This window comes from Seriola aureovittata, chromosome 15 (assembly GCF_021018895.1).
Source record: "Seriola aureovittata isolate HTS-2021-v1 ecotype China chromosome 15, ASM2101889v1, whole genome shotgun sequence".
NCBI lineage: Eukaryota > Metazoa > Chordata > Actinopteri > Carangiformes > Carangidae > Seriola > Seriola aureovittata.
Window position 1 is genome coordinate 2,413,294 of NC_079378.1, and position 23,056 is coordinate 2,436,349.

The following is a 23,056-nucleotide window of genomic DNA, read 5'->3' on the forward strand; positions in this document are numbered from 1 at the left end:
AAGCCTTCAAACTGGGGTCAAATTTCAAATTTCATTTTCTCACAGGTAGCCCCAGCAACACACCACAGCTGACCTGTTTGATACTCTGCAAGAAGGGTTACTGTCCATCTGAAAGTGCCCTCTGTGGCAGTTCTAGCAAATGGAGGTTATAGTAAAAAAAGAAAATAATAATAATACACCAGTACCAAAGGTTTCAGGTCCGATTTCACCCGAGATGTCACAGTCATAGATTTGCTTCAGACAATGGAGCCATGAGGAAAGTTAGAAACAGTCGTGTGGTCATGTTGCTTTCTTTCTCTATTGAAAAGCTCAAATATCTTCCTTCTACAGCCCTTATTCTGCAGCAGTGAAATGTCTCTAAGCTAATCATTGGCTTTGCAGCTAATGAGAATTTAGTCCAGACTCTGCTTTCAAAATTGTCAGAAATTCCTAAAGTACACATTAGAGAGGTTGCCATATATTTTAACGACGGAGTTGATGCGATTCCAGGCTTGAAAAATTAAAGGTCCCATATTTTTACAGTGTTTTATTGAGTGTTGAGTGTTGATCCATAAGAAGATATATTTGTGGTATTAAGAACCAAAAGCCATCTCAGTGTAGTTTTCTGATTGGCTCACTGTTTTCTGAATATATATAATATATCCGATTTCAGGTAAAAAAACGAATCCTGCAAGGTTTGGATGGTGGGTCCAGGTGGGCGGGGCTTGGTGACTGCTTTGTTGTGACATCACAAAGTTCCAGAAGTCCTGACGGCTGGTTTTAAGGCTCAGTTTCTGAATACAGGCTGTGTGCATTTCTCTGTGGACTGAGGCTTTGATACTTTCACAGTATTAATATAGAAGCTAGAGCTGATCTATAATCAAACATCACATGGACAGAGACCTTTAGACTATAGGAGACCTTTTAATAAACCTTGTTCACTTCCTGTCAGTGTGGTTTAGTGAGAGTACAACTGCTCCTTTAGATGTTCATGGCATAAACCTCATGATGATGACTTACTAAGTATTTCTGCTTTGATTGCACATCCAGCATAAAGGCCATTGTTACTCATTAAAGTGCACATGCAGAAACTTTACTGATGCAATCCTGTAAAATGCATCACATCGAGGCGGGTTGTTGCGCCACACGACGCATTACAAAGAGTGAATGAGAATGGTTTCTGTCGAGATGTGATACAGCAAAAATTCATATAAATGACTGCAAGTGTGACTTTTTATGAAAAAAAAAAAAAATCACAATGTTGGAGAAAGCTGAAGTCGAATGACAGGGCAGGAATACGACTGGAGAATACAGTACGTGCTTCACGTTGGCTGGTGGTGACTGGCAGTTTCATTGATTGTTAGTGATTTCAGATCGCTCTCAGTGATTTCACGGAGTTCACTTCCTCAGATGGAAAAAGACGTGCCTCCTGGCAAAGAGGAAAGCGAGAAAGGCGAGGAAGCAGAGAACACAGCGCATCACTGTGAAACCTGAGGAGGGAAAAATATACTGTATGTATATGATGTTAACAATCATGAATGAATATTGAGAATACATAAGTTTTTATGGCAGACAGCTAGAGTCTTCATGCAGCCTCTGTTTCCTCCAGGTGAGCCACGGCCACTTGTGACAGTTTGCCAATCAGGGCTGTGTTTTCCGGCGAGGTGACTTTCCAAATGACTAATTAACAGGGAAATGAACTTGAGGCGCTGGGAAGAAAACAAAATGACTGAATTGACCAGCTCCTAAAAGTGCTGAAGTTTTAGAGCTGAGTCAGCAGCACCGAGGAAGTTAGGAAATTAAAAAAGTATTCAGTGAAAGAAAAGGCAGATTCCCATTGATGTATTTATTCAGCATGTGTCCTAGTCGCTAGGTGCCATTTTGAGAAAGCTAAGAGACAGGGTCGTAAAAGTCATCAAGTCTACAGAGAAAGTGAGTGAGTTGGCTGCACCGCTTACCACCACATTTTAGCCTGAACATGCCCCTTCCTGTTCTAATGAACACTAAGAATGGGACCAGGATCAATTGATATAGTAATATGGTGCCTGTACATAATTTAATACACCAAAAAGGTGGATTTAGTGTTAAGTTAGTGCTGTTATAACATATCGAGTGCTGGAGGAATGAGTATGAAAATCTAGAATTGAGTTAGCATTTTAGCAGGTCCGGTTCATCGATAGGTTCTTTGTTAGATTCCTGAAATAACGTCTGTGGTTAAGGTGATACTTACTTTCTGTAACAATCCAAAAGACAATTTAAAAATCACTTTGGCTTTTTATTGAAGAAACTTGGGGTGATACAACCCACTTGTAGGTTGGCTTACAAAAATACGTCATCCCTGCAGGACTCTGTGAGTCTTACGTGAGGTTAGTAGTTACCATCACTTGTGTGCTGTGCTCGGTCAGAGCTCAGATGCCAGATATAAACCCTGAATTCAACAAAACAATCCTTCTCCACGTGAGTCGGCCGACTGAAATCACTTGTTGTTTTTTGCAGGTCCTGGATCCTCTTTTTATTTAGAAAAATACTTTGTTTGGAATCATGGAGTATATGGAGTGCAGAGTACGAGGTAATGATTTTCATCCCAAATGGAAATATGGATTTACTTTTGAAATGAACAACCTCTCTGGCGTTGTGCTGAAATAAGATTGCACTGTAAAACTAAAGGCCCCACATGAGACGTTCAGAGCGTTTAGTCAATTTCCACGTAACATTTGCATCTAATTATGATAATCACCTCTTCCTCAGCAAAGCTCCACTTCTCGTTTTGTTTTAAACTGGCGCTCTGTGTTCTGGCAACATCTGATCTTCTTGATATCGCAATGAGGCGTTGAGGAGAAAATGAGGCAAACGTGGCCTCTGTAATGAATTTGGGTTCGTTGTGTTATTGCGACGCTATCTGCTCTGCTAAGGCCTGGTTTAAAGCAGACAGGAGAATCAGACTTAGAGCTGGAGGTGGAAGAGTAAACAAGCGAGAGTGCAATTTGAGTTTGAAATAAATAGCCATATTTATTCATGATGACATCTGTGACACAATTCATATTCAACCAAGGCTGCCCGCATTTGGACTCGGCTCTAAAACCCCCGTCGCTGGGCCGGTCTGGGCCCGTAATTGGCTGTTTTCATACACAGAGTGAAGCGGGCTGGGAGTGATCCAGACACTGCGGCTGAGAGGGGCAGGTTGGGGATTTTTCTGGCTTAGGTATGATTCACACAAGAACACAATAAAAACAATAACATTCATTATGCATTACAATGGGAATGATGCACAGAGACATACCTGAAGGGACGCGCAGACAGACGTGTGAATGATGGACAAACAAAACAGAGAGTGGCGTGTTACGTCCAATGTTCCTTCTCCCATCAGACACGCACACAATAACAGACTGAGGTGGTTGTCTCATCCATATACACAGACATGGATTTACTCACTGACAGAAAAAAAAAAAAAAACTGTAAACAGACAGATTGGTTTATTTGTTATTCAGGTATTTCTCACAGGCAAAAATAATCTAATTGGACGAACTAAACATGAAAAAGTTGGAGCCTAAGAAGTTGAGGGTTTCTGGCTGAGTCACCTCAGAGTGAACCAGGCTGAAAGACGCAGCTGTCAACCTGACAGCTGTAGCTTAATGTATAAAGGTCTCTGTCCTTGTGTAGTTTGATTATAGATCAGGTCTAGGTTCTGTGTTAATACTGTGAAAGTATCAAAGCCTCAGACCACAGAGAAATGCACACAGCCTGTATTCAGAAAACTGTAACTTTGTGATGTCACAGCAAAGCAGTTACCGCTCTCAGCTGTGCCCCAAGCCCCGCCCACCCAGACCCACCATCCGGCCGGGCAGGATTTCTCTGTAGCTGTGTCCCAAGTCAGTGGCACAACTAGACTGTCTGTCTCCTCCTTTTCCTGGTCGATGAAGGCTCCAAAAGGTGGATCTTTCGTGGCCCGACTTATCCCAAGATTCATTGCGCGCCGCTTATGAAAGCCGACAACTCAGACAGAGAGCCTGAAGATCACACTTTTAAATGTAAGTATTGGGTTTCAGCTCAGTTCAACAGCTAACGCTACGACTGTTAAAACAAAGGGCCATAAAACCTCAAGTTTTTGTGAACAAAAGTTATGTGTTGCTAGGCGACAGGAGCCAAGCGAAAATCTTCCATAGACCATACGTCTCATTTCTGTTCGGTCTTCACGGTCTTCGATGGTCACACCTTTGTAGACTGCGTCCTCCAATCGGGACACAGCTTGTGTGTTCACCTTAGATCTGTTCAGAAAACAGTCAGCCAGTCAGCTCACCGACCTGTTGTTGCTGGAGCTCCAGAGAAAAGCCTGAGAGAGGAGATGTAAAACTAAATTCAGATGGTTTTTGCTTCTTAAAACCACAAATATATCTTCTTATAGATGTACACTTCAGATAAACCACAGGAAAAGTGTAAAATACGGGACCTTTAATCTCTGTTTGCGGACCTCATACAACTGCACAAGAGGAGTCAAAGATGATTCTAACTTTTTTAAGTTAAAAAAAAGAAATCTGAAGCACTTTAACTGAGCTGCTCTATCTCCTCCTCTTCTAAACCCTTTGTTAAGAAATCTTTCTGTGTTTGAGGTCTCGCCTCCTCCCCGGCGTATCTGCCTACACTACGTCTCCATTATGAGCCGGAGCGTTGCTGTGTTCCTCCTCTCTCCCAGCACAAGCCTATCAGGGATTTCCCCTTTTATTTATTGATTAATACATCATCAAGTGGAGCTCCAGCTGCAGCCCAGGGAACAACAGTGAGGTTCCCCTGGGTTCTGCAGCCTTCGTCCCCCCGCCTGCACCACTTAAGATTCAGGACTTGCCTCGCCCGTTAAACAATGATTGCTATTATTCCTTTTTCTTTTTTTTTCCTCTCTAGGCAGCGTTGCTCGTGAAAGAGTGGCTTCATTTTCATTGTGTCGTACGTGGGAGTGAAAGATAAAAACAAAAACTCGGAATTGTTGAAATTACAAGGCTTAAAAATCTGTGAACTCGGGGCGTGGACATATCTGCGGCTTAACCTGTTTCCTGGGCATATAAACGGCTTTTTAACCTCTTTTAATAATAAAGCACCTTGCTCTTTCTTATCAAAGGCGTAGGGCTGTGAAACTGCTGGATGTAACATCAAAGCATGAAGTATTCCCCTAACCTACGAAATCAGTCTCACCACAAACAAGCAGGCAGAGAGAATGGGATCAGTGTGGCTGCGGAGAGAGGGAGGACAAGTAGGGAAGAGAGGAGGCAAGAGGGGGAGAGGAGAGAGAAAAAAGAAAGTGCAGCTTTGTATGAGGAGCTTTGTGAAGCTTTTTCCTCCCTCGCTGTCAGGCCACAGAACATTGAAGTGGAGGAGAGGAATTTGCATTCTCCAAATTACTGCGTCTTTCTCCTGCTCCTGAGCTCACATGCTGACGGTCACGCATGTGCACCCACACACGCGTGTTCACTCACGCTTGTACAGTCCAACTGATTGACTGTTTTTTTTTTTTTTTTTTGAAGCTGAAGCAAACACAGTGACAGGAAAATGTAAATAAATGAACACAACAAAAAAATCAGCCTCCAACAAGAGCATGAGGAGATGAAATAACTGAGTAGGGATTGTTGTATTACGCTTGTTGTACCTTAGACACTGGTGACAAAGTGTATTTTGGAACGATAAGGAAGCATGAATTACTTCCACTCAGTGCCAAAAGTTTGATATATAAGGACAAAAAAAAAAAATTACATAAATAAATAATTAAATGCAAAATATTGCAATTTGTCAAAGCACTCATATAACCAAAATATGACATAATATAACGGCGTTTTCAGATCTGATACCTCTGTATGTCACATAACTATCAGAGCATGTAGCAGTGCGACAGCTAAACGTGATGGAAGTGTGTTCATAACTATGTAGACACACACACACACACACACACACACACCCACACAGGCATGCTGAGACTGTAAAACACAAGTCCAGAGCAGTAGTCAGGTCGCACTGTGTGTAATATATTCCACTACGAAAAAAGAGACACATGGAAAAAATAAAAATCCAAACACATCCCCGTGTATTTGCTCATAAAACACAGGAGGGGCAGGACTCAAACTACTGGAAAAAAAAAGGAGGGGTCGTCATGACAACACAACACTCTCAGTCAAGTCCCGCCTCTTTAAACTTCAGACCAGAAGCCCACATGTGTCTCTGCTTCTAAATCTGGAAAGGAAGGCAGGGCTGCCGCTGAGTGAGACAGAGGGCTGGAGCAACAAGACTCTCCAAAGCAGAGCAGCAGAAGAAGGAAAAAAAAAAAGAAAAGAGAGAGAAAGGAGAAAAGAGGGAGACAGCCGGGTCACAGAAGTCCAGCGAGCGTCCAGAAACAACTCAGGGACTTGGCCAAAAGAGGCGGGGAGCAGTTTGTTATTGGAAAAGCTGACAAGAGAGCGAGGCAGCGGGGAGGGGACAGACAGAGAGAGGTGGCGGCCTGACTTTGAGTTGGTCAGTGAAGGCCTCATGCAGCTTCTTAGCAGCAACTCAATCCCATTTTTATCTGCCTGACACACCTCGACTCACTGGGCGCCCGGAGGGGACACAAAGAGAAGGAAGTAAAGAGAGTGAATAAGGAAGAGACGAGAAGGAAAAGGAAACATGGTAAGTTTGGTTTCACTGCCTTGTTTGGACTGCTCATTAACTGTGGTGTTGGTGTGGCTGTGGTGGGCGGGGAGGTGGGCTGAGCTCCGACTGCTGCGACTTTATTCCTTTAAAAACGAGGAGCGAATTACAGCTGCACTTCCTCCTTTTGCTTGTTTCTTATAAAGAAATGTTTTTATTATTTATCTTTCCCACTCTGCAGTTCGGAGGAAAGGTAAAAAAAAAAAAAAAACACATTATAACGACTTTACAAATACACAGCCCCCGAGAATGAAGCCGTTTTATTTGTTGTGAACCGAGAAGTTGTGAAGAAATGAAGCTTGGAAACTTTCTTTTCTTCTTCCCTCAGAAATGAAATTGCAGGAAAAGTGATTTCCCAGGTTCTCCCTCTATCTATTCACAGTGTTTGTGTATAGAGAGGAGAGGGTGGGTGGGCTGACCGCCCAACTTCCCTGTATCAGTCCCGGCAACACATTTGGTTTCAATTACTTTGTCCCTCTGGGAAACAAGCTGCTATAAATAAGTAACAAGAAGCTGAGTGTGGACGAGGGCTGCAGCCTACTGTCGGGGTTCGACTCTGCCTCTGCTCAGGGTGGGAGGGGCCAGCGGCTGGCTCAGTTGTGATGAAGGGGTGTGTGTGTGTGTGTGTGTGTTTTAGGAGGGGGGGGGTGTCTTGTTCAGTCGCAGTCTCTGTGTAGCTCCGAGGGTAAAAGTAATTTCTTTTTTTAAATCTATCAGGACAAGTTCAGGTTAAGGCTCAAGTCTGTCACAGCAAGTCTCGATTGGAGTCTTTAGTCCTTTGGGAGACGAGTCCAACTTCGGACCGGCTGTGGTTTGAAACTCTTTGAAACTAATACCCGAATTCCACAAAACCACAGAAGCAATTCTCAAAAGTAAAATTTTGTCTAAAGTAAAGCAATCACTAAAATTATTTTGAGTTAAATCTGATCCCTGAATGAACAAAGTAACGCACCTCACCAGACGATCGATGCATTTTCAATAATCTGAATCATATTGAGGCTAGACACACAGTCCGGGTCAGAATCAAGTCTCAGTTTAATCAGAATGAGTCTCGAGTCAATAGGAACAAGGTTGTGTTCGGTTTACAAATGATTTAGTAACAAACAATTTCCATTGTGGAAGAAAAAAGCAAGTTCACTCACAGAAACTTGTCGAACTTTTGAAATAACTCCTGCAGCATAATCTGTTGATCCATTTGATCAGTGCACAGTTCAGATACTTTTTAAATTTCACTGGAGAAACCTTGTTTACATCCAGACAGAAAGCCGATGAGAGGTGCCTTTTTTATTTTTTTTCAGAACTCAAAATTGCTGCCTCAGGATTTGCAAAGGTCTCATTATCCCGTTTTTTTTGGAGGAGATTTCCTGCAGACCTTCATGAGCGTGACGAGACAGAGGTCTGGTCTGAGTTGATTACACTTATTGAGATTTGTTTTTTTGTTTTTTGTTTTTTTTCTGAGGATGGTTCATGGAGGAAATTTACTCACAACTGATCAGAGATTGAGAACTCAAACTGAGATCTGGTGAAACAAACATTTACAGGGTCCTTGGATATTTGAAGGTTTGGATGGTGGGTCCAGGTGGGCGGGGCTTGGTGACTGCTTTGTTGTGACATCACAAAGTTCCAGAAGTCCTGACGGCTGGTTTTAAGGCTCAGTTTCTGAATACAGGCTGTGTGCATTTCTCTGTGGACTGAGGCTTTGATACTTTCACAGTATTAATATAGAAGCTAGAGCTGATCTATAATCACACTACACATGGACTTCTACCTTATATGAGACCTTTAAAGTTTAGTTTAAAAAAAAAAAAAGAGTTACTTCTTCCATTTGAAGCTCAAATAAATAGTAAAGTAGTGAAGTGTTGCATCATAAAATCACGTCTCTGTGCAATAGCAGCTCTTGGAGAGGGAGCATGAGACTGGTGTTAGTAAGAGGCACAGTGGTGACATTTATTTGATAAAAGCTTTCAGCTACAAACCACTGAAACAAGGTTGTGGATCATTAACATACTCTATCAATATATTATTATTTATTCGTTATTTACAGCGATTGGCTGGAAGTTCTGCTGATTCTGCCTTATACTATGTCTGAATCCAGAGGTGCTCAACCTTGACTCAGACCTTGGAGCTAGAAGGGTTCTTGCAATTCTTGCAATTTAATATATATTCTTCATTTTTTTTAATTTTTGTTTTAGACGTCATATTATTCTTGGAAGAAGTTATACTGAGAGCGGAGTTCACACAAGGGTCAGAAAAGCTTTGTCTTCTCTTATTAGAAACAAAGACAGACAGGAAGAGACTAAGGAAATAAGCTGCTACTACTGTGTCCTATGTGCAGCCGGCAGCCATTATTTTCCCTCTCTGCTCTTGTTTATACGTTGATTACATTTGTACGTCCGTCCCCCTCCCACCGTGACTGACGTGTAACACAGCCCACCTGCTCCAGGACACGCAGCAGCTGTCGCTCCACACAGTTATATTAGGAATAGCGACAGAGCTCCAGATATGCCCCCCCGACCTCGCAGCCCCCCTCCCCCCTTGTCCGTGACCTCGACACTCCGTCTCTTCGGGTGCTTTTTTACCGTCTGCGTGCACGGAGCGTCCGGGTGTCTTTTCCTGACACACACAGACAGTCAAAGTGTTTTTCCCAGCTGTCCAAACACACAACAGGAAAATAAACAGACTCCAACAGAAACGAGTGAAAGTGAAACTCTAAACATTTGCAGAATACTCCCACTTTTCTCTTAATGGAGTCATTTGGTTTAAATTGATTTTCACCTGGTTTCAGTGTGGCCCACACGTCTGATAGCTGTTTCCTGCTGCAAATAAAGACGCTGATTACCATAAGCTGCTTAACGGTAAACAATGCTTAGGAAATGCCTCCACTAATAGAAGGTAAAGAGAGAAATGGAGAGAACCCTCAGATGAGTTGCTGATTGTAAACGAAAACAAACAAAAAAAAAAACAACTAAATGATTAAACTGCATCTGAGCCACTGATCGTGTCTATTTTTCAAATCCAATTTGATGCTTCTGTTGTTCACATTCTCAACCAGATTATCATACTTCATTAGTGATGGCAGGTTATCAATAAGTACTGAATTACTCACCGATTCAAGTCCCCAGTAGATGGATCCCACTGACCTCCCCTGGCTCTTCCTCTAGTGCCACTTATGAGGTCGCCATATTTGTTTTTAATGACACGGGCTAAACCAGGGGGTCTCCAACAGGCGGCTCACGAGATACTCAGCGGCTCACCCTCCGCACAAACCGTGGAAACAGAGCAGCACAACTTCACTCAGTTAATCAGCTCCAAATGCAACTAAATCAAACACAGACATAGCAGCAGTATGAGACATGAGGAGCTCTCACAGTCTGTTAAACTAAGACGTTAAACCTGTCACTGAGAGCATGTCGGTGTCGACGTTAGCGTTTACTGCAGCATCACAGAGCTGCTAGCACGACTGTAGCCTCATTAATATTAAAAACACTCAGATGAATTATTGATTTCTATATCTTCTAATAAACCCCAAAATAATGAGTCTTGGAGTCCGGGGGGGGGGCAGTAATTCTCTGGCCTCAGTGGGCAAACATTCAGTAATTACCTTTAATCACGTTGCAGTTCAAGTGGTCGTCTGCACCCCCTCCTCGATCTGTTTTAAAGGCTTTAGAAAATCCAGCCTGGGACCAGAGACTTCGGCCAATCACAGGCCTTTTAACAGAGAGAGAGAGCATTCCTATTGGCTGTTCTACAAGTGCACAAAGTTCATGTCCATTCAAATGTGTTGATGTTAATGTAGGTGAAGCGTTTCAGAGAGAGAGAGAGAACCCGCTGTACTTCCCCTGGACAGGTATAAATGTGTTGTATGTTGCTAGTAGTTTAGCGTTCTGCTAATCGTAGCCAAAGGCTCACGGCTGCGGCTGTGTTGCCAGTGTTGTGTGTGTGTGTGTGTGTGTGTGTGTGTGTGTGTGTGTGTGTGTGTGTGTGTGTGTGTGTGTGTGTGTGTGGGGATATGACTGTGAGAAGGCTGCAGGGCGGTGGCAGTATCTTTTGATTATCTCTAGTGTTTTTCCCTCATTTCTTTTCTAGATTTAAACAAAAAAGCTGTTTCAAAGTTGTCAAGGTCGTTGGTTTTACAAAAAAATACACAGGTGGCAACTCAACTTTAATTTGCTGCTACCTCCGTGCAGGCTGTTGATACCGGCCCAGGTCAGAACATCGTCTGCGACTGTGCGACCCTGGCAGCGTTTCACTCACTGAGAACATTCCAGCACAAGTGCAACAAAAGTCAACAGAGTCGCTCAAAGCCGGCGCTGAAGAGCTGTTTGCTGTTTGCCTAGAGTGTCCGGAGGGTTCGTCCTCTCCAGCACATCTTTACAGCAGCAGTTTGGCACATCTGATCAACTGTTAGCATCTTTAGCATCTAACCGGCAGCTCTGCTCGGCTGCACAGGAGGCACACAGAGAACAGTTAGCAGTCCTAAAGTTTTCTTCAAAACCCTTAATATTATTATAAAACAGTTTGTTTGTTCTTTCACTTTTTATGAAAGAAACATTCTTTTGAGAGAGTGAGAGATGTTGCCAAGAATGAGGGAGGAAATGACAAGAACATAAACATGGAGAGAGGAGAAGGAAGGGAGGGAGGCAGCACAGGAAAAGACAACAACACTCAGTGAGTGAGTTATAATTGAGTGGGGAGTCGATCAGTGACGTGATAATAGAAAGACAAATCACTTAAAGAATCCTTGTGTCCCTTGTAACGGCTGAACACATCGACATATCAAGACAGTTGTGTTGTTAAAGTCAAAAGTTTTTCAGCAGTTTTTATCAGAGTTGACTGATGAGTCTATACATGCATTATTTCCCAGAGAGCATTAAAAGTGCAATTATGACTGTCTCCTCATTCATTTACTTAAGGGCCTGGTCTCGTTAGCCTGAAATACTCGGGGCTGCTTGGGGGCGTCGCCAAGAAGGTTGCCAAGTAGCGTCTGCATCAGTCTGTGCATCTTTAGCGTTCACGGTAGAACTAACCACAACACTAGCAAAGACACATGTAGCTTCGGAGCAGAAGGGATTATTGAGCTGGCTGTTCTTCAGCCTCAGAAACATGTAAGACACAGTAGCTGCGCTGTGTGTTGTGGATGTACACAGAGACAGAAGGCTAGCTCCCAGGATATCTGAGGGACGGGGTTTTCCTTCAGGAGGATGAAAGTCCTCGGAACGAATGTGTGATAAAATATGCAGAATATGTGACTGTTTGCTGCTCTTCACCCCTCACTGGAGCTGCCAGTAACCCGTCATTTACTTTCACCAGCAGTCCGCATGAGCTGACACCAGCTTTTCCCCGAATTAAAATAATCTGTAGTTTTGATGCATGTGTTTGAATTCGACCAGTTCTCACCACTACACGGACCAGCTGCTGTATAATCTCTAATATTTGATGTTTGGTGAGATGATTTTTCCTTCAACATCCCCTCTACCTTAAATATATGCATTAATTTTAAACATATATACATTTTTCACCCACAGTGCATCAGGTGTGGTTACGCAGGCTGCTGGTTGAGAGTAATGGATCCTTTTATTCCGTCTCCAGCACAGAGAATGGCTCTAATTAAACCAGTAATAAATGTAACTCACAGACACGTTTAAAGATTTTACTTGTGGTGACATTTAACAAGTTCTGGCTAACAGTAGTTACTGAGCTCATTAATTATAACCACAGGCTACGTATAGGCTCCTGACTCAGAGTGCTACAGTCACACAGTGTTGGACCGGATTAGAAATCACAAACAAACCTTTTTCTCCAGAGGCGTTCACCTCTGAACACGTCCCGATGCAACTCAGAACAAGGACACGGTTCGTCTTCAAAAGAGCTTTTAAACAACATGGCTGCCCATACACAGCCCTAGATTTAAGAGCTGGCAGCCTGCCTTGTTGTCTGTGCTTGTACTTCAGCTTTGTGCAACAATAAAACAACCCAAAGTCTGGATAATTGTGAAGAATGACTCAGACTTTTTCATTTTTGTTCTACTGAGAACTACAGAAAACCAAGTGAAACATCAACCGAGACCAGCAGAGTGAAACTGTCTGGAGGTGTTGATTCAACTTGATGCAGCTGTAGTTTGCAGGGGTGGACGATGATCTGCTTCTCCGATGAGTCATACAGATCGCATCATTAAAAAGCTGCCATATTTAGTCTCAAAAGTTCAATCACTGTTAACCAGACCATGTCAACTGTTAAACAGCTAACCCGTTAACTGCAGCTGGAGACGGCACATGAAGCACCTCCACCTGCAGAGCCTTTGGTTTTTGTGTTTAAAAACCTGAAACGTCCTTGTGCTGCTCTTCTTCCTCTCTTCTTTGATCGGTGCAGTGCGACATGTTGCACAGGGCTAACCATTAGCGCCCGTCTCTGTGAGTTTTCTGATCGCTGTTCTTCACTACAACAGCTTGTCCTTCGTTGCTGCACATCATCACAGTTTCTCAGACTTTTCCTTCCCCCCACGTGAGATAAGTTTTCAGTATTTTGTTTGTTTTTAAAACTCTCGTATTCTTCTATTCGAGGTGGTCGGTTTAAATCTGACTCATGATGACAGTCAATGAAACAACTGCGGTCTTTTTCAGGGGATTTATTTTACAGATAAAGTCTTTCTTTCATGCAGCGTTTCTATTATTTTCTCCGCCCTCCTGCAGACAAATGGATGGTAAAGCTGCCGGGGGGGCGCGAGAGGGAAAAATGAGAGGCAGATGAGTCTGAGAAGAGGGAGGTGAAAAGAATGAGGAAAGTGAGGCGGTCGAGGAGAGGAGAGGGGGATTTGCTGAGTGAGTGATAATTTGGGGATTAGACTTTGGAGCAGGAATCGGGCGTCGCCGAGCCAACCTCTTCCCACATCCGCCTGGCACGGTGCCGCAGTCATTTCCATGTTTGTGTCCATTTCACTGCGGGGTAAATACAACCTAAACCCTCGAAAGGAGAGTGATTTGATAAGAAACTACAGGTACAGAGATCCTGAAATTATATCGATGGAGACATACATTATGTGTGTGTTTGCTCGATTTCCTGTGTGTGTGTGTGTGTGTGTGTGTGTGTTGTTTTTTATTCAGCATTTAATGAGCTGCGTCTGTGAAACCGACTGGACACCTGGGGGTCCATCCATCACGGTCTTCTTAGTATTTATTTTCTATTGACGTGTGATGCAGCCAACCATAGCCACCAGGCAGGTCAATTAAGAGGGAAAGTTCTTATTTCCTGTGACGGCCTGGCAGAGCCCTGCTGTCATTTCACATCATTACAGCCTCCTCAGACCTCGGCCAAAACCCAGAGACAGATATAATTAGACTCCACAGGCCAATCAGTGTTGCTGCTTTTAAAACGCACACATTAAAACCAATGCAAAAACAGATTTATCAGCACATAAAGTTTTTTTTTTTTCAGTTTTTCTCACTTTAACAGAGTCACTCAGGTGTTGAATATGTTTCATTTGCTTTATTTTCTAAGAATTAGCTTTATTCTCTTGCTCTTTATTACCCTGCTGATTGTGCTCGCTGGGTTCTGTGATTGCAGCCGCACATTTATCATGTATTTAACACAACAAAATACCCCTAAAATCTCTCTAAGCGTCGTCCCTCCTGAACCTCTACAATGCTCATAATTGAGAGCTAAAACTGTGGAGGTTTAAACGTCTGCAATCAACTTCTCTGGTTTTTGTTATTTTTTTCTTTCCCCACAAAATTGTTATTCATGAGACAAATAATAATAGTGGGTGGAAGGATATGGTTCGTTGCTGACACCCAAATGAATGTGTGTTTGATGGAAATAAGCTTGTTCTGCTGGTTTCAATCTGCTAATTGATGGTGTTGCTCGCAGTGTGAACACACAGTCAGGGTTCATGGTCCAAGTTTGTGCGGCTTGATTTATTAATCAGTGGGTTTTGTTCAGAATTCATATAAAACAGCTCAACCTACTTTGTGTAACAGAAATTTTGGGGGAATTAAAAGGTTTTGCAATAATACACCAAATCCAATTTCAATTGTAACCTTTAGAGGATTCACAGTGATTTGCAGGTTATAATCCCTCAAGACTAAATTTGTTCATCTGCAAAGCAACAGATCCGTGTTTACTGGGAGGTTTTAAAAAAAGGTCACAGTTAAAATGTAGAGTTTATTTGTGTGATCTGAAGAAATCTCCAAATTTTTCTGTCTGTATATAAAGAAAGAGGTTGATAGAGTGGTAATCACATTTTCAGTTATTTGGTTCAGATTTGAAGTTTCTGAAATCACTATTGGACGGATTCATGGTCCCCAGAGGATGAATCTTCGTTCACCACGAGTTCAGATGCAGATGTCTCAGATGTCAGCAAGATCAAAGCAATGCCACACCACTTCCTGAACATGTCCGCCAGGTGTATAGATTCGGTATCACATGGTTACAGCACTCTTCCGTACCTTATCCGAATAAGGCTAAACTGTAGTTTTCAATTTTTCTATAAGTTATGCTTTCATCTGCATCCTTATCTAGAAGACCTTGGTTTCCGTAGCAACAGAGGATACAGAAGTCTCCGGCCGGACACTATCAGTCATAGAAGGAGCTGAAAGCTGTTCTCTAGTTTTAGTGTAGGCCTGCAAAAGAAAAAATAAACACTAAAAGTGAGATCCCTTCACACCTCTGAGTTTCCTCTAGCGCCACCATGAGGTTTGGTTTTGAGAGAAAAACAATTGGACAGATTGCAGTTACATTTTATTCATACATTCATGATCCCCTCAGGATGATGAACTTTACTTTTCATTTAGAGACGTCAAGTCAAATAAATGTCATTTGTCCAATACTTCTGTTTATGACCAACCATCTTCAGTTCTATTCATGTTAGTTATAGTGCCGATGAGTAAATGTTAGCCTGCTAGCACAATGGAATAAGATGTGTTAGCATTTAGCTCATAGCACCACTATGTTTCTCAGTGTTTCCAATCTTTTTGTACTTGCACAATACAAGGATGTTCTAAATAAAGATACATACATGTTTTATGTTCATATTTAATCAGAAAGCCACATACAAGCCAATAAATATTTAACTTGGTAGAATTTCCATTAGATGAGACACGTTTGGTCAGAACTTGATCCTTAAACACTTGTCACCAGCTAAAATGAAAGAAGCTCTTTATGTCTGGGCTCATTTTGTCAGTGGAGTCTTCAGATAACTGGAGCGCTGTCTTTAACGTGATGCCGTGGTGAGATACAAGATGCAGCGCACTGTGGACAAAGCCTGACGGTGGGGGGGGACAAACTTTTTTCCATGATGATCTCAAACGGCAGGAAACATTTTAAAGCAACAAGTTGGCATCTGTTGTCTGGATCAAACCATTAACTGCAGTTACAGTAAACAGTTTGAGGCATTTAGACTTTAATTTGTGGTTTACATGACTCTGAGGCTGATTGCAGCCACGATTTCAAGCATTGTGTTAATTGGCAAGGTGTTTGTCATGTTTTAGTGGCAATTAGGAGGAGACAAGTGTGGTTGGGGGGGGGGGGGTAGTTTGTTCTTCTAGGCAGCTGATATGACAAGTGCAGGGGAGGATCTCAGTGGCCAGGCAGTTACATTTTCCTCTCTTTATTGTGATTTTCATGTTGTGCTCATACTGGCCGTCAAGCTACATGCCTTCCTTGTTCTGTGAGCGCCTGGAAGCTGCATGTCTGTTCATCCCCTGATAAAGTTCTGTCTAAACAGCAAACCCACATGCAGCCACCAGGAGGAAACACAGCCTGTATTCAGAAACTGAGCCTTAAACCGAACCGTCACCACTTCCTGTAACTCTGTGATGTCACAAAAAAGCAGTCGCCGCTCTCAGAGCCTCCTCTCTTCTGATTGGCTCACCGACCTGTTGTTACTAGAGCTCCAGAGAGAAGCCTGAGAGAGATGTAAAACTACACTGAGATGAAACCACAAATATATCTTCTTATGGATCGACACTTCAAAATAAAACCCAGGAGAAGTTGTCAAATATGGGACCTTTTAAAGATTAGGGAGAGATCATGAAGATGAATGTTCAGTGCGTATCTGACACAAAGTCCACGACCCGTCTTGCACACCCAGAGGACACACGCTCCTGCAACAGAATCACGTCTGTTAAAGGAAAAATCTTTCCCCGACCTGAACCGAGTGCTTTGAGTGGCCTGAACACACGTTTCTAAAGTTTTAGATGAAGTGAAGAAGTTGAAATGAGTCGTCAGTTCATATTTTGCAGATACGTCCTTCAAACATTGCTTATTTTGTCATGCTAATAAAGCTGATATTAATACTGCAGGCAGATTTGTGTCTGTAGAAACATGGGGCAGGAGGAGTGATCATTTGTAACCATGATAGACGCTGCGTAAATATTGTATATTGTCGAGATGCATTCGAGAAAAAAAGCGAACCTGTCATTTAAGTGTCTCTTATTTTCTACTTCAGCTTCAAGGTTAAAGCCTCTTTGTTTCTGCACTTTTGTCTGGAGAGATCTCTCTTCCTCCCCTCTACCTCTATCTCTATATCTCCCTCTTTGTCTCTTTCATTGGTTTCTCCTCCCATGATTCCTCACCCTCCTCCCCTCCCTCACCTCCTCTTTCTTCCATTCCTTTTGTTTTGTTTTTTCATCCTGTAACTTTCCTGTGAAGTATCTCAGCCTCTCTCTCTCTTTCTCTTTCCCAGTTTATCTCTCTGTCTCTTCAGCTTTTGTCTCTCGTTTCTCCGTTTCTTTCTCTGTATGCTTATCTGTCTTTTTCTTTTTATAACCTCCATCACGTCCCTGAGAGAGTACGCCATGACCGATTGGCACTTACCATAAAAATTTGTTGTTCTAAATAGCGCCAGACTCCCGAACAGTGCAGTGCCACGCATACAAATGAACGCTCATCAGTGATGTGCATCAGAGAAGATGGACAGTCGCGGCTTGAGCACCTGCGTTGGCGCCGCCGTGGACGAGCAGTAGACACAACAGATGTTTACCGGAAACCATCTTTGGAGTGCGGAGAAGTCAAAACCGCCATCAGATGTTTAGTCCCAAATGAAATGACACGTTCATGTGAAACATCCTGATGCGCTGACGGGAGAATTTGACATTATTGTTGTTGAGCTCCAAACGAACAAGAAGCAGCATCTCATCTGTCTGTTCGTCTGCAATGTGCAAAATCAATGACCTTGCTCTTTGTGAAGGTGCTGATGAGAGAGAGCCTGTTGCTATCGCTATCGATTGCTTTTGCACATGCAACACCTCCTGCGGCACGTCGTCTTTCCCTGTAGTCAGAATGAATTGTTTGTCTTTAGTAGGACTTTGCTCACTGAGCCAGTCTGTGACGAATGGGGGCTCGTCCGGGATCAACAAACCCTTTCAGTAAGGTCGCGTCCAGCCTCAGTGTGACTCACGGAGGTTTGTTCTGTTGTGAATCGGACAGTTTGGTGTTCTGACTATTTTAGTTTGTGACCATTGTGGTTTATTAATGCTGAATGGAGTTTAAATGCCTTTTTAGCGGCGGATTCATTTTGAGATGTTTGGGGGGTGTCTCACAAAGGGTTTTTCGTCCTGTTGTTTAAACTGGTCACTTTTAGTTTTGGTGGATGTTATAAATTCCTGCAGCTGCTACAGAGCATTGTCACTGCAGTACAAACAGATGTAGTTGTTTGTTGATGCTGATCATTCCCGTCACGCATGATTTACTCGATTTACTCACAGGAAATAGTGTCATCGGCAGAACGACAAGATGAGACATCAAACCGTCAGACCGGTTGAAAACAAAACCCCGGTTTTAGTTGTTTTATTTGGAAAAGAAAATTAGAGACATATAGTGTTAGAAATATAAGCCAAACTCTCAGTCTTAAATCACCATTTGATTTTGCCATAGACGTATGAAGAGAGCCGGAGACTGAGCTGCAGTCGCTCCAATGAAAGTTGTTTTTTTCCCCCTGAGAACATGAAGAGTTCTGATTCCCTGCACAGGAATAATTTACTGCAGCTCTTGAAGACCTGATGACGTAAACCACGATAATACAAAGAGTTATTTCTGAATATGTTTAATGCTCAGTACGTTCTTAAGTTGTTTTAAAGCTGTTATTTTTTTGTTATGTACGAGGAAAAATCTTGGCCAGAGACGCCTCATGTGGCCTGTGAATTCAAATGTTGTTAGTTTGTGCTGTTTGCAAACCAACATGGCTCAACTTTATGATCTTAGATATTATCAACAATAATAACAATTTAGAGCTGGGTGTGTTCACGTTTTATGTCACCTCCAAGTCTTCAACCTGTGTGATCGTCTGACTGCTCATGTCCCCTTTGCCCTTGTGTTGAGTAAAAGGTCATAATACTAGTATTTAAACAAAGGACTTCATTTCACCAGGATACTGAACAAGAACTGAATTTCCCTTTAAAGACAAAAGGGTTCTGGACAGGAAGCAGCAGCAGGTGACACATTCCCAGTCTCAGAGGGGTGAGATCGGCTAAATCCTCTCCCACACAACCGGGCTGGATGTTTTTTTAAAGCACATTTCAAACTCCGGAGCTTCAAAGGAGGCAGACAAATCCTCACACTTGATTACCAATCCTGTGTCACAAGTGTCAAAACCTTTGACCTGGTTTCATCTCACGGTTAAAAATAAACTGGAACTTCACACGACAGTCGCCCAGGGAGGTAAAACTCTAGAGTCTCACCTTCACCTGAAGACCTCCGCTCCTCCTTCAAGCCTCTACCAGGTCACAAACTCAAACTGTACTTATTTCATGCCAGGATATGATGATCACCGGGGTAATTTACATTGCTCTATCTTTTATGTAATTTCACTCTTCTGCAGAGCGTCTTATTCCCTGTGTTCTGCTCTGAAATTCCTCTTTGTTTCTGCCGAGTACTGCGGGTTCAGCCGGTTCTTTATTTGTGCCCACTTGTGCTAAAAGCCAAAGGACTCGTGTCACGCTGAAGCACTTTGGATAAAAGTGCTCTTCAAAAGGAGCACTTCTTGAAAAATAAATGAAATGAGCTTTCACGCTGCGGGCGCAGGGAACGCTGATATTGGTCGATACTTTGCAACTTTCATCTCAGACTCTTTCTGCTGTTTATGAATTGAGGACCGTCGGGCCTGTAATTATAAATGTCTCACTTTGTTACCGTGGTGACTGATCGCAGGAAGATGGAGAAGACACTTTTACATTGCATCAGTGGTGTATAGTGACCTTTATGTGGCTGTTCCCCGATGTTCATTTATTTAGACCGTGTCTGAAATCATCCAATTATTTACAACTCAATATTTAATATATAAAGAAAAGTCTCTGTAGAGGAAGTTATTGTGTTTAATCTGGAAGTCATCGATGCAGGATGGTAGTTCCTGGTTAGTGATAATCACATGAACATCGTCTGTGCAGCAGCTTATTACAACATATGGTTATGTTTTATTGTTTGCAGATTTCTAACTGCCGTAGTATTTATGATTAGGGAAAAGGAAAGAGGAAGAGGAGGATGATGATGATGGATGGGTCGAGTTAAAACTGGACGTTCACGCATGAAACTACTGTCTGTTTCCTGTGTTTTTGTGGTTTTTTTAATCGATGACCTTTCCCCAACTTTAACTACGTTTTTTACTATTGTAGCCATGACGATAAAGGTCATTTAAATATAACCATGACCTTTTCCTAAACTTATCCAAACCTTGATGTTCCACCACCTTAACTGTGTTTATTATTGCTACCATGACGACGAAGCTCCTGTACGCCTGCTGCTATGCTAGCTTAACTCCTACAACAACAACAACAGCAAAAGCTCCTTACAGTAATGGTGGAAGAGCCTTACAAATACAGCGTTCTGAAGTCTTAGACCACTTCTCTATTTATTTGAATTGGGAAGTGGTCTATTTTGGACCCCGTGTATGTTATTCACTGAGGGATTATGGATATACAGAACTGATTTACAGCCAGAGAGATTGTTTTTGTTGGTGGAGACCCCCGCTGAGCTCTGAAGAAGCCCACAGCAAACACCACAGCCACGCTTCCAAGGATCTGCGTCCAGGACGCCGCCTCAGGCTGTCAGATTAATATTTATTTACTGCGGGTTTTGGAAAGAGAAGTTGTGTGCCATCTTGTTGAGCCACAGAAAATCCACAAGCTTCCTCTGAAAAATCCCCCACAGACTCAGCCAATAGGCAGAGAGATCCCGCTAAAAGACGGGCGGCTAAGCCAGTAGAAGGTGTCTGATATTTTCTGGATCACCGTCAATCCCTGTGTAATACCAAGGAAACACTGAGAAATGACTGAGACCGAGGCACAGAACCAAACACTTCTTTTCCTTTGTGCCAGAACAACTTTTATCTAAAGGCAGAGAGAGAAACTTTCCCTCCTCCTGCAGCTACATCACAGTGAGAGTTTAAGTGTCACACTGGAGCTTTTCCACATGTAAATCACACAGATAAGACACACAGCGGTCTTCATTCAGCCAACACGTGTCGGCACAGGGCCGATATCTACAGTATTAAGTGGATAAATCTTTATTGATTATCCAATGAGAAGGAGACAGAAATAATGCCTCCCTCTACAGGATGCTGCACTTGAACAGGAATTTCAAAATAAAAATTGCAAAACTCATAAAAGTACCAATAAAAACGAAGCAAACAAAGAGATTTTAGAAGCAGCTGCTGAACAGCAACAGTTTTTCTTTTTTATTCTGGTGATATTTATTCATTGATTAAGTTTAGAAGCAACGGAGAGTCCAGAGTTTAAGAGACTAAAAATGGACGTCACGCAGCAGCTGCCTGTTTCTAGTAGTCTGACAACAGCAGAGTTAGTCGTGTATGTTTGTTTGTAGGACTGTTGAATCCATTATAATTTGCAGCTTTGTGTTACTCAACAGTTTCTCACGGGGGCGGATTAAAAACGCAGCATCAGTTCAGCAGACACGCCGCGGCCTTCGTCTGTCCACCGTCTCCGTCTGATTCACCGACTCCTGTTGAAAATTTGCTGAAATATTTCTGACAGCAGCTCCAGACGTATCCGCTGTACCTTCGAGTAGCATTTACACTTCAAACTAAAAGAGGGCACTAACACCTGAATACTCCAGTTCTTCTATTGAGAGCAGAGCTCGTGAATTTTTCTCTTACATTTAGGTCGCGACACATTTAAACTCTTCAGTGAGTGATGTTCTCTAAAGGGACGTTTACACAGGGACAGTGAACGCACCACTGAAACCCGTGCTCACGTTCAGTGAGACTAAAGCTAAAATAGTCAGATTACAGGCTCTTTTTGAGATGCTTTTTAGCTCCAAGAAATCTGTGAATAAACCTAAATTAGACCTGTTTAATCAGTGTAGTTTTTGTCTCGTTGTTCTTTATTGTGTGTTAACATAAATAAGCAGTGAAAAGTTCTTACAGAAACGCTCTGCAAATAAAGTTATAGTTGTTATTATTCAGCACCATTACTTTCCCCGCGGCTGCTTCCACAGCCAAGTGTATGAGTGTTTATGGTTCACGACACAATTATGATTAAGATGTTAGCCTCTCAGAGTGAGGGAGGGGGAGGGGGTTACAGAGAGAGAGAGAGGGAGAAATAAAAAGGGAGGGGGGATGAGCGAGGGGAGAAAAAGAGAAGAGAGCAAGGAAAAGAGACAGGCAATTTAGCATCAGCGTCTCTCTCCTGGGATTCAGGCGGCGCTGACCTGTCGCTGTGTTGGCTCTGATGTAAGAGGACTCTCCACATCTCGCTCTCACACAAACATCAGCTCTTTCCTCTTTCCTCCTTCCCATTTTAAAGTCTCCATCTCCGACTCACCAGCTGCATTTCCATTAAAGTAGCAGTTTAAAGATATTTCAATTTTCATAATTTGATGAGAGAATAATTTAATGACACACAGCAGTAGAGATCGAGGGGCTGACTCCTTGATTTTATGTGTCTTTTATCACATGATGCTGGGATGTTTGAGCTAACGAGACGCTAACCAGAACAGCCAAGTGACAGATCATGAGCACAACATTTCAGACAGATCCAGGGTTCTTGTCTTGGCTGCCATGTTTTTGTTTTTGTTTTTTCCATACATCTTGCAGAAACAACAAAAGTCTTATTAAAACCACATTATTCAACATATTAGCTTTAGACGAAGGTGATGGGTCGACAAGGATAATGATGTCATCATCATCCTTGTGAACGCCCACAAGAGGTTAAATACCTGGGTCTCCACACCAGAAAGTAGGACCAGTCCTAGCCTGGTCAGATGCGTACACGAACTGATGAAGCCTCTTGGATGAGAGGTGAAACGTCTTCACAGACAAATAACCTAGTCCAATTGTTTCGATTTAAAAAACTCCTTTAGGTTACCGTTATAGCTATATATCTTCCTTGGCGTGGACGGCCCTGTACGCTCCTGTTGTCATAGATACCTCAGTAACAGTTCAGACCGCTGCTGTTTGTCATATCGT

General features: G+C 42.6%; 1 protein-coding gene across 4 annotated transcripts in view; it reads left to right on the plus strand.

The window, feature by feature from the left end:
- Positions 1 to 23,056, plus strand: part of sgcd (sarcoglycan, delta (dystrophin-associated glycoprotein)) — a 280,685-nt gene that overhangs the window by 142,409 nt on the left and 115,220 nt on the right. Inside the window, exon 1 of one of the 4 annotated variants that reach the window (XM_056397026.1) lies at positions 5,919 to 6,624. The exons of 2 other annotated variants lie outside the window; for them this stretch is intronic. In XM_056397026.1, coding sequence (XP_056253001.1) covers positions 6,622 to 6,624 — 3 coding nt within the window. In that variant the 5' untranslated portion in view covers positions 5,919 to 6,621. Of the gene's footprint in view, positions 1 to 5,918; positions 6,625 to 23,056 lie in introns of those variants that run through there. One more of the 4 variants, XM_056397029.1, reaches the window with a different exon arrangement.